The 11,692-nt window shown below is 41.0% G+C and overlaps 1 protein-coding gene across 2 annotated transcripts in view; it reads left to right on the top strand.

The window, feature by feature from the left end:
- Positions 1-10,867, top strand: part of VPS36 (vacuolar protein sorting 36 homolog) — a 30,953-nt gene extending 20,086 nt beyond the window's left edge. For both annotated transcript variants that reach the window (XM_019525023.1, XM_019525024.1), the window contains 8 exons: positions 344-376; positions 486-563; positions 2,815-2,949; positions 4,774-4,839; positions 5,457-5,521; positions 6,555-6,639; positions 9,693-9,769; positions 9,856-10,867. In XM_019525023.1, coding sequence (XP_019380568.1) covers positions 344-376; positions 486-563; positions 2,815-2,949; positions 4,774-4,839; positions 5,457-5,521; positions 6,555-6,639; positions 9,693-9,769; positions 9,856-9,952 — 636 coding nt within the window. In that variant the 3' untranslated portion in view covers positions 9,953-10,867. The remainder of the gene's footprint in view (positions 1-343; positions 377-485; positions 564-2,814; positions 2,950-4,773; positions 4,840-5,456; positions 5,522-6,554; positions 6,640-9,692; positions 9,770-9,855) is intronic.
- Positions 10,868-11,692: the final 825 nt, after the last annotated feature.

Here is an 11,692-nt window from a genome sequence, read left to right as displayed (position 1 = left end):
TCTGACCCCATTCTGCTGGCAGAGGATGTGTAGTGCTCCTTGACATAGATTGCCACCCCCCCCCCCCTTTCCTACTTTGTTCCTTTCTAATTTTGATCTTGTGATCCCTAGGAAGGAAAAGTAACTCTGTCATGTGGATCATAATTGTATAACATAATTGTATGTATTATTACATAAATAATTATTATTAATGATATGTAGTTTGAAATATTAGGTGATCTGATATATGTCAGAACTCTTGGACATTCTGGGAAAATTGGGAAAAGAATTAGGAAAATTCTTCAGTCGTTAGAGCACTTTTTCTTTAGGCAGGCAACTTTACAATGTCCATGTTCCATTTCAGGCTTTTGAAGACCTCAGTAAACTAATGGAAAAGGTATGGATGCATCATTTATGTTTCTGAATTTATGAGTTATCTAATTTTAACCAGATTCTCCAAATGTGCACTGCCAAAAGTTTATATATTTGCTTGTGTATCTTGATAGGCCAAGGAAATGGTGGAATTATCCAAGTCAATAGCTAACAAAATTAAAGAAAAACAAGGTGACATCACAGAAGATGAGGTAAGTGAGCTTTCTTTTTGGAATTAATAGAAATATCAACTAAAGGTGTACTGTGGTGGTAGCTGTAATACAAATAAGGAACATTTTATTAGTGTGCAGTTGTTTCTTTTTACTTAATGAAAAAGTTTCAAGGCATAAGAGAGAGAAGACTCTAGTCCAGGGGTGTCCAACCTTTTTGAATGTGGGGCCAGATCATGAACATTTTATCATACAGTGGGCTGGCGAGCCATATTCATATTTTATCACCCCGGGGGCCATATATTGGACAAGCCTTAAATAAGGCAAATCTGGCATAAACCCCAACCTGTGCTCAGCTAGTGACAAACTACAGCAAATGATGTCCTGGACCAGCCATCCCAACAGCTGGGTCCGCCCTTCTGCCTACTACAAGCACCATTTGAAGGCAGCCCCAGAAGATATTTGACAGCTGTGTTAAAATATGTGACCAAACCAATGTAGCCAAGGGGCCGCCTATGCCATTGGTTCCCCAGGCCTTGCCCAAACCAGCCACACCACTGCCCAAAGTTTGACAGTGCCCGGGCAGACGTGGCTGGGGCCCAGCCAACGCATGAGACAGCGGAACTGCAGGAGCAAAGCCGGTTCCCAGCCTGGGGCAGGGTCTCAGGCCTGGTCTGCCCAGGGTGGCTTCTTGCAGAAGAAGGCCTCAGGGGAACACAAGCCGCTGTGCTCCTCTGCACTTCCCTGCAGTGAAGGCAAATGGCCCTTGGGAGGGCACAGGCAGCTGCCATGGCAGGAGAGCAGTGCCTGACCCAGCTGCAGAGAGTGACAATGCCCCTTCCCCCCCAGGCCACCCCTGAGCAGCACGGCCCCTCGCTCGCCCACCCACACAGCCCTGTGCACCATGGTGCCCGGCTGTCCGTGCACACAACCTCAGTGGCCTTAGCGCTGCGAGCCTGGAGTGCGGGGCCTGGCAGACACCAGCTCCCACCGCTTTGCCCCACAGAGGTCATGCCAGGACCCCACCTGCCAAGGCCCCCTCGGGGCTGCCCTGCCAACTGCCTGTGCCGGGTGCTGCGCCCCATTCCCGCCCCACGGCCAAGCCTGGCAGGTCCTAGGAGGCGGGCAGGATGCTGGGGCAAGGGGCCGAGCCAGAGACAACTAAAAGCGGGCACTGTCCTCAGCTTGTCCCATCAGGCACAGCCAGGGCAGCCCTCAGGGCAGCGGCGGGACCTGGCTCACATGATGTGGGAGGTCACACGAGCCCCACCCCACAGGGGTGAGCAGCTCCCCTCCCCTCCATCCTCCTGTCCTGAGTGAGGGACCTCGAGCCACAGAAAATGGCTTGGCAGGCCACATGGTAGTCCGCGGGCCGCATGTTGGACAAGCCTGCTCTAGTCAGAGGCCTTTGCTTCAGATGTAACTAGTGATCTGAAGTGATTACAGAGTTTTTGGCTGCTTGCGGAAGCTAAAAAATCAAACCAAAAAAGTGCTTTACAAGAAGAAGCAACACGTTACTTCAGTCCAGCTCTGCAGTGTCTGTATAGACCAGATGCTCCAGTGGGGCTTTTTGGCACTTTTTAGCTAAAAGAGAAGAGCACCGAAAAAGCCCCACTGAAGCGCCCAATCTACACAGGTGTCAGGCAAGCCAGGTTGAAGTAATATGCTGCCTCTTCTGGGCATGTGTGGGGCTTGGCACACAAACGCACCAAGTTTCAAATAAAGCACCATTTAAAAAAAATGTGTTGTATTTTTTACATCTGCAAGCACCCTTGATGTCTATCCTTTTTCCCTTGTTTGGTTTAAAAACAGCTAGAGAGGTTGACTCTATTATGTAGAGTAGCGGTTTCCAAACTTTTTTGATTGTGCATCCCTATCAGTAAAAAAAATATTTGAGCATGCACCCCAATATATATATAGTTATTTATTTATTTATAAATTATATAACGGTACAAAACACCTTTTTGCTCTCACTAAAAAATATATTATTATTTTCTTCCTGCACCCCAGTGGATTGTCTTGCGCACCCCACTTTGGAGACCACTGATGTAGAGGACAGTGACTGTCTTCTTCTTTTCCTTCCTGATTAATAAGTCCCCTGTAAATTGTTAAAAAGTTCAGGGTTTGAGCTTGCCTCCATTTTGATGAATTATATATTGTTCCTAATAATTGATGTTTGTTTATTTTCTAGTCTCACAGTAGTACACCAAAATCCATTATAGGAATAAAGGCTTAAGTAAAAAAACATAGAACTGTCCAGTTACTGATGTAACTTGTTTTTCTTTTTGTTTAGACTATCAGGTTTAAATCCTATTTATTGAGCATGGGTATAGCTAATCCAGTCACCAGGGAAACCTATGGATCTGGTACACATTACCATATGCAACTGGCAAAACAACTAGCTGGAATCCTACAGACACCATTAGAGGTAAAGCACCTGTTGTTTTTTCTGTGCATGTTGACAATATTCAATGCAAATGTGTTTCCATGACTGTGGACCTTGACAATATGCCTCCTAAGGTTTCATGCTTCAAAATATGAAAGGTCATACTGTTATTTTAGAGGAGGCGTCTCTTTGCCTCTTTAGAATGCTGGTTCTCTTACAGGGCTGAGTACTTAAAGTATTACAAGGAGTTAATTTGTGGTACTGGTTTCTCATCCTAAAAAGGATGTACTATGTGGGGCAGTTCTTCAAAATTTGCACTCAGCAGTCTGTTTCCTGTTTGTAGGCTCTCACATATTTTGCAGTTGCAGTGTTCATGTTTTGTCATCAAATTTAAGCTCTTATTTTGGGGGGGACCCCTAATCCTTCTTTATAACTTATGGTTGTGATACCAGTTTTGAAAATGTGAAGAGCATATAAGCCAGTTAAGGGTTGTCTTCTTCAATACAGAGGGGCAAGAGGCCCTGTTGTTTGTTGTTGTGGTTATATGTGCTTAGTGACAAGGATCCTTAGTTATGTGCCTTGGGATGTTGACTCTAATCCCTAAAAACGACTATTAGACTATTAACATTAAATAGGTCTCTGTCTCAACACAGGCTACTATACAGATTTTATAATTTTTTTATAATCAATAAAGCTTCCCTTTTTAATTTATCTAAAGCTGCTGCAGACCTTCCGCTGCATTCACATAGAACCCAGAGTCCTCACTACAAAATTTGGGTTGAGCTTACTGTAAAAATATAAACTGCCTTGACTATCTGAAAACAGGCATATGCATTTGGGGGGCTCCGGGGGGTGGTGGAGGGTGGAGAGTGAGAGAGAAAGAAACTTGCATGCTACCTGTTAGATTTTCATTTTCCGTTAAAGTTAAAACTTGATTTAATTTGTTCATAGATTTAGTATAATAACACTGTTCTCTTAGCCTAACATGTTTTTAAACCTTGAAATAATTTGCAGTCCTTGAATTTTAGAGCTGATGTTTGGGATTTGGAAATTATTAGAGAGATACAATTTGAACACTGACCTATAATTTCAGAGTACTTGGTCTTGTCTGTGGAGCTTTTTGATTCAAGCATATAATTTAAATTCCCGGTTTGATCTTTCATATACCAATTAGTGCTTTCAACCGTTCAAGCATATGCAAGATAGCATGCTATATGTTTTAAATCAGGTGCAACCCATGGCCAGTCTGCAAGCCAATTCAAGCCACTAACCAGCCCCACACACCAGAGTCAGCATGGGCACCTCATGCATTGAAAGCCCTTAACCAGCACAGTGTGCAGCATGCACCAGCCCCTGTTTGTTCAGAGCTCATACGTGGACCCATCCTGCAGGCCATATCTTTGATACCCCTGTTCTAGATAAATAATACCTCACTTAGAAGTCTCATAGAGCACATGCTGCATATAGCACCCACGCCAACCCAGTCCTGTGTACTGGCTCTGGTGCATGGGGCTGATCTATGGACCTGATCTGGACTAGCTCCAAAACTAGCATATAGGGCTAGCCCAGCTGGGCACTGCATGCAGCACACACCTTGGACCAGCCCGCTGTGCTGCATGCAGTGCCTGTAGCACTGGGTCCAGCCCTGCATGCTGCATGTAGCATTTGCCAGAATAGCTCTATGCACCACATGTAGTGAGCGGGGCCAGGGCTGGTATGCTCTGTATGTGTAGTATGCAGAGTCGGTCTGAGACCCACAGTCTGAATTGTAGGGTTCCAGGACCCGGATCCATCCTGCAGGCCATATCTTTGACACTCCTGTTCTAGATAAATAATACCTCACTTAGCAGTTTCATGTTTTCACAGGAACGAGGGGGAATCATGTCACTTACAGAGGTTTACTGTCTTGTAAATCGTGCTCGAGGATTGGAGGTAAGGAACTGATTCGCTGATACTTATTTTGACAAACTCTGCCTGCTAAACTACTTCAAACAACAAGTGTCAGATAAATCAGACTCTCCCCCTAATGACATAAAATGATGAATGTTTTGCCAGTCTTGTAATGAAAAACGTTGAGGTGTGTTCTTCCTTCCCTTTTCCCTCCCCTCCATTGTTTACTCTTCACCCGCCTCCATCATACTGAAGCAGCACTATTGTAATGCCAAGAAAGGAGGATGAAAGCCAGAATGAGAAAACAAAACATCTGAAAAGGGGGAGTCTGTCCTCACACGAAAGAACACTAAAGGGACAGATTTTTAAATCCTAAAAGAAAGGAGAAAATATTAATGAAATAAAGTATTTCAAGAGAGAAGCCACAATGAGAGAGAATATAAAGAAAATTAATGAGAGAATAGAAAAGGGAGTTAAAAGGCTTAGAAAAAATAAGGAATGACATGAGGAAAGCAGTCCAAAAACAGTCTTCCACTACATACCTGTACATGCTACTATTTTTGTATTTAGAGTTGTTCATTTTGTTTCTTAATGCACGCAAGAGTATATACCATATAAAGTGTGAGTAAATATGTTGTGTTTTTTTTTTTTTTAAATAGTTACTTTCACCTGAAGATTTAGTAAATGCATGTAAGATGTTAGTGTCATTGAAATTACCCATAAGGTAAGATTTGTCTTCAAGGTATTTCTATAAAAAAGTGGTCATGAATCCTGCAGCTCTTTGAACAAAATTAGCTATTCTTAAATGGCAGTCCTTCAAAATCATTTTGATGCAAAATGTAGACCTATATCTGCATTTCATTTAGTATATTTTAAGTTTGATAGGTAAAAAGTGATGATTGACTCTACTTCTGTGGTCCTCACTGCTCTAGTTTTTGAGTGTGTTCCGCTCTTCAATTTTTATTGATCCTTTTTCACTGTAAGTGTAGATACGTATGTGCTCCAGATGAGGAAGTGAGACAGAAAAACTGTGGCCCAGATCCCCTCAGGCATTCAGGAACCTTAAATGCATTTAAGCAACTTGGTTGAAACTATTTGTGCATATTACACAAAGAGTGTGCAGAGGAGAGGATCAGGGAATTGGGTGTAGGTCAGGGGCAGGCAATTATTTTGGGCAGAGGGCCACTTACTGATTTTTGGCAAGCCATCAAGGGCCACATGACAGGTAGCCAGGAGCAGATAAATATTTATTTTCTAAATTTTTCAGGGGCCCCGCAGGCCAGATAGAATGGCCTGGTGGGCTGCATTTTGCCCACCCCAGTGTAGGTCCTTTGTCTCAGTCTAGCATCCTCACTACTGCACTGTATTTCCTCTCTATAGATGCTGTCCCTGTAGTCTAACAGAAGTAATTTCAGTGGGTTTCTCTGAAGAGGTGTTTAATCGCACCAAAACTTGCATAACTCCACCATCAGTATATAGTCTGAGCATAGTCCGCTCACATTTAATGAAAGCTAAATTATGTGATCATTTCAAATTAAAAATGTTTTAAGTTGCTATTTTTCTTTTACCAGTTGACTACATTTGATATTTTCAGACTGAAACATAAACTTTGGTGGAACATTAACACATCTCTTTACTTGGTTCAGTTACCTGTTACATCAAATATTCTTATGATTTTATTTAATTAGTTTAGGAAGATACTACAGGTCATTAATACACACATTTTTAGCTGTGTTGTCTTTCTGTTTTGATTTCAGACTTTGTGTGTTTGACAGTGGCGTGATGGTAATTGAACTCCAATCTCACAATGAAGAGGAAATGGTTGCTTCTGCTTTAGAGACAGTATGTGACCCTCATTTCCTTCACTAATCTGTCTGCTAGGGAAACTTAGGCACATTAGGTGTAAAACTTAAGGTTCAGGATTTCCTTTTGAGCTTTTGAAGTGCAGAATTCTGTGCTGGCAAGATCATGTAACAATAATACTTCTGTAGTTAATAGTACTTTTCATCTCCAGTGTGCTATGCAGACATTAATTTTAGTCACTGCCTAAGGAGCAAGTCTCTTTAGAAAGGTTTTCAAACTTCATTACCTTAAATCTTTCTCCAAACTGTTTGCATAGGAGGAACATCTTATTTGTGTTAGGTCCCATAAATTAGCAAAATTGCATTTCCAACTGTGAACCATGTGTTTTAAAATCTGAAAGATTTTAAATGTAGGTATAGATTATTTGTTTTGGTTTGGTATGATAACAGCCCATTGTTCCCACAATCAGAGGCGTGTGGTTGCCACGGGGGAGCGGTGGAGGGGGAGGGGTGAAGCAGAGGCACAAATTCACGTTGCAGCTTTTTGCCCCAACATGCCCCTGCACGTGAGGTTAGCTCAAGGAGAAATGCTCCAGGTGAGGTAGGAGAGGCTGGGGCTAGCACTTGGGCTGGCCTAAGCAGCCTTACCTGGGGGCATTCTGGGGTTCCAGCAGCAGTGATCTGAGCCTGGTTCTGGCTGGCCAGGCTCCAATTTTGGACAACGCACACTGCTACCATGTGCACTGCCCAGTTTTTTTTTCTGGTGCAGGTTCTTTTGACACCAGAATCTCCTGGTATCAAAAAAACCCACCATGCTGCAAGTTAGTTCTGCTAATGCCTGCATGTGTGACACGTATGGTTTGCAGCAACGCAGACAGGTCTACAGCACCATGAACCGCATGTGCACACTCATCTGGATGTGCCCTGTATGTGCAATGTATATTTTATATCCAGTTTGTGAAGAAACTGTCCATTTTAAAGGGCAGTTCATAAAAGTAATCTGGATTGGTCAGAAAGTGGTGGTACGATTTGCGTAATTTGTGTCATGTATGCTGTTTTCATACTTAATTACCATGTCGTCTGCAGTGGAGTTTTTTTCCCTTCATGTTATTGGACATGGCTCACACTATTGTTTTTCATAAAGTGAGCATATATAAGTCAGTCTATATAAAAGAAGGAAATTCTGTCAAATAAAGACATTTAGTGCTACCGGATGCATTAATTATACTTGAAACTTGGAAGTGGACCTCCAAATGTATTAAGGCAAACCTGCAGAACCACATTACTTGATTAAAAGGATTTGGGGGTCAAAATTTGGAAAATTTTAAAAGAAATGTCATAATACAAGTAAGAATTTAGACTAAAATATTTTTTTTAATTCATTTCTTGAAAATTGCGTAGTCAGTTTTACTGTTGTTCCTAGCTGATTTTTAGTCAATTTCATTATTTGTTTGTTGCATTAGTAAAATTGTTCAGTGTTATACAAAATGGATTGCTTGTCAAGAAACTTCCATTTTAAGCAGGCACATTATAAATAAGGTTAGCCATATAATACACAGGCTGATCAGATGATGGATTGGCCGTATTTTTAACATAAAACTAGGCTTTGGATTCATAAACAAATTATTTTTTTACACGAGGTTTGAATTAATAAACCTGGATATTAGTGTATGCAGGTAAATGATGTCCCAGACATAAGTAGCAGCATTAGAGAAGATGTGAATAAAAGTAGAAAGATACCAAGGGAACAAATGTGAGTGGGTGGAGAAATAATTTGAAATAAGAGGGAAAGCAAAAGATGAGATAAAACATGTAGCCAGGAGCACACTCTAACACAGGGGTAGGCAGCCTCCAGTACGGGTGCCAGAATGTGGCACGCGAAGGCATTTGGCTTGGCACACATGCCTTGGTGGGGTGGACGGTGGGGAAGAGGCCAGGGCTGCACTGTCACAACAAGGATGTGGTCCCTTGTGGCTCCCTCACCATCCACCCCTGGCACTCCAACATCTTACAAGTCAAGGTGGTGGGTGTTTTTGGCACCCTGCCTAAAAATGTTGCTTACCCGTGCTCTAACATAACCTCCCAGTGTACAGTAAGATATAGTAACAGAAAATGTTTGAGGGAAAGGAATTCAATCTGAGGTCTCAGAGAAGTCAAATGTTTTGAGTAGCAGGTGAGGTAGAAAGGCAAAAATATGTGGAAGTTTAAGTCAGTCCAGATTAGGCTAACATTTAGAGAAGGAAAATCATAATAATACATAATTCATGTTAAGTTATGCAAACAACTCGTAACACTGACTTTTAGCAGTTTGCTTTTACAAAACCTAAGGTCCAGTTTGCCCTGAGAAGGCTACAACAAAATTGGAAACTGTTGAGGATACTACAGAAGAAGACCCTGCAAATTTTATGTGGGTGCCAGGAGAAGACGCATTGTTTATGTACCGAAAACTGCTTGGATCTGCAAAAATGGAGAAAGAACAGAACAATTTATTAGCAAGAAACCATGCCTTCTCCTATACTTAAATCCTGAGACTTAGGGAAGAATGGTAGTTTTTAGAAGTTGGTACTGGGAGTGAGCTATTTAAATTAATCAGCTCCAATTTTCTACTTTCTTCATGAGTGACTACAATTTCTAAATTGATGAGCCCTCCAACTCTGCTGCCTCTTATTTCCTTTCCTAAATGTCATTGTTTACAAAATTGCTTACTATGATTGTGCAATGTAAATACTGATTGCACATCTGTGTTGCTGTCTCTGGGCTATATTAACTTACCCACCCACTTCTCCTAAGATACCTTTTCAGAGAGTCTGGAAAAAAAATGCTTTGTAATGTCATTTGTTTTAGTAACTCCTGTTCTTTTTCATATTCAGCAAGTTTTCAGGGCACTAATTAATATAATGGAAAGAAACTGCTTATTTTTTTTAACAGAAAATGCAGATACACTTCTTAGTTTTCATTAGGGTTTTGTTACCAATTTAGCCCACTTCCAGTTCACAGGGTTAAAAGTAATACAGGGATTGAGAAATTGTTTCATTCAGTAGTAGACAGGAAAACATCAATACAATCTTAATGCTTTAAATTTCTCCTTGATAGGTATCTGAAAAGGGTTCTCTCACAGCTGAAGAATTTGCCAAGCTGGTGGGAATGTCTGTTCTTTTGGCCAAAGAGAGGTAAATAATACTGATAATTTGTAAAACATTTTTGATCAGCATGTTTTCCTTAACTGATATTACACACATTTTTTCTTTTTCTCCAGGCTGCTTCTAGCTGAAAAGATGGGACATCTTTGCAGAGACGATTCAGTGGAAGGCTTGCGATTCTATCCAAATCTATTTATGACACAAAGTGAATGATTTTGTAGTTCATGCCTATTTATCATGTAATCGCTAAACACAAGGGGTCAGAGGGATAAACCTCTTCAGATAGTCCGGATTTTAAGATTTTGTTTTATTAATCAAACTGTGACAATGATGCATATTGTGATGTAGAACAGTCTTCAGGTATTTCAAATGCTGAGTGATCCTGTAGGAATGAAGAAGGGCCCTCCAGCAGGTAATAGGAACCCCAGAGTCAGAATCATGTTATCATCTCAAATTGGCTAGCTGTCATACATACTTTACTTGATATGTGACTTGATTTTCCATTTCAAGAAAAGGAAGGAAATATCCTCTGTGGTCTGTTTGCAAAGACAGATACAGAGCACGAAGAACATTTGATTTACTGCCTGTGTATTCTCAAAATTCAGAAAAAGTGAGCTTCTTCTGTATACACTCCAATTTCAGCACATACTGTGTCTCTATGATTTCATGTTAGATACACGTATCCATAGAAATGAGGACGTGATGCTGGTACATCCTGAGGTATACAAAACAAAATACCAATGATCCCTTGTCCTGAAGACTGTAAAAACTTTTTTAGAGAGTGTCCCAAATTTGGGATTAAGAATCCCAGAGTTCTTTATACTTAAAAATAACCTGGGAGTAAGAGCAACTAACCTATGATCTGAAAATCTAGAAAACATGGTGTATACTATGTTACAACTTATGCTAAATATACTGACCCAGAACCACAGTGAGTGAAGATTTCTTCCCTTCCCTTTTTTTGTCCTTCCCCCTTCATTTCATTATGTTCATTCTGTTGCTGCTTTTGTGACTTCCCACCCACTCCTTTACACAGGTTGAGGGTAGTTGGTTTACCCATCACTCCATCCTGTTCAGTGGTATCTTTAACTGTTTTTTACTTTAATAAAATGTAATTCCTTAGATACATCCATCCTGTGTCTGTCTTGGAGAAACAGTTAGTTAACTTGCATGTGTTCAGGCTATGGAATTTGATATAGAGCCAGAACTCTTACGGTTTTCAGTAATTGGGGGTCATGTCCCCACCTGTGGGCATGCGCAATTTGTGGCACCACAAATTGTATGCATGGAACACGAAAATGTGCCTCGTTGCAAATTTGCAGCATGGGGACAAAAATTGCTACTGGGATTTCCTAGTAGCAAAAAAAATAATAACCCAGAGAAAAAAGTGATGCGGTACACTGGAGCAAACGTAGGCTTGGTCCTCCAGGGAGACCCTCCGGCTGTCCAGAACATCTCTACTCCTCCATTTGTGCCTCTGCAAGCACACACCTTTGCATATCATAGTTTTTCATGCATTTGTTCAGAATGCATTTATACAGCTCCAACTTTCTGTAACTAGTGGAATTCTACAGTAGCTACACATCTTGGAAGATCTAGAGTTTCACAGTGATAAGTAGGTGTCAGTGCCCACAGGACTTAAGTAAGCTTTTGACATTTCTCCATGACCTATTTGGTGGTTACAAGAAGAAAGGAGAGATTTTTTGTAATTGTTTGAATACTTTCAGAAATGTTACAATTGTTTGGATAGTCTTAAAGGTTTGATGCTACTGAACTCGCCAATTGGAGATAAACATGGTCATGTTTTTTGGTTAACTTATAAATTATTACTTTTTACTTGTCTGTTTTCCCCATGTACAGTTGATTTAAATTTGTTGTCTTCTGCATCTCAAAAATTAGCTTTCACTCAAAGCTGCCTTCGGGCACTGTTTTCCCTTGCATTTCCTTAAGTAG

Source organism: Gavialis gangeticus, unplaced genomic scaffold (assembly GCF_001723915.1).
Source record: "Gavialis gangeticus isolate Ggan-Ray unplaced genomic scaffold, GavGan_comp1, whole genome shotgun sequence".
NCBI classification, from domain to species: Eukaryota; Metazoa; Chordata; order Crocodylia; family Gavialidae; genus Gavialis; species Gavialis gangeticus.
This window is presented reverse-complemented; position numbering and strand designations above follow the sequence as displayed.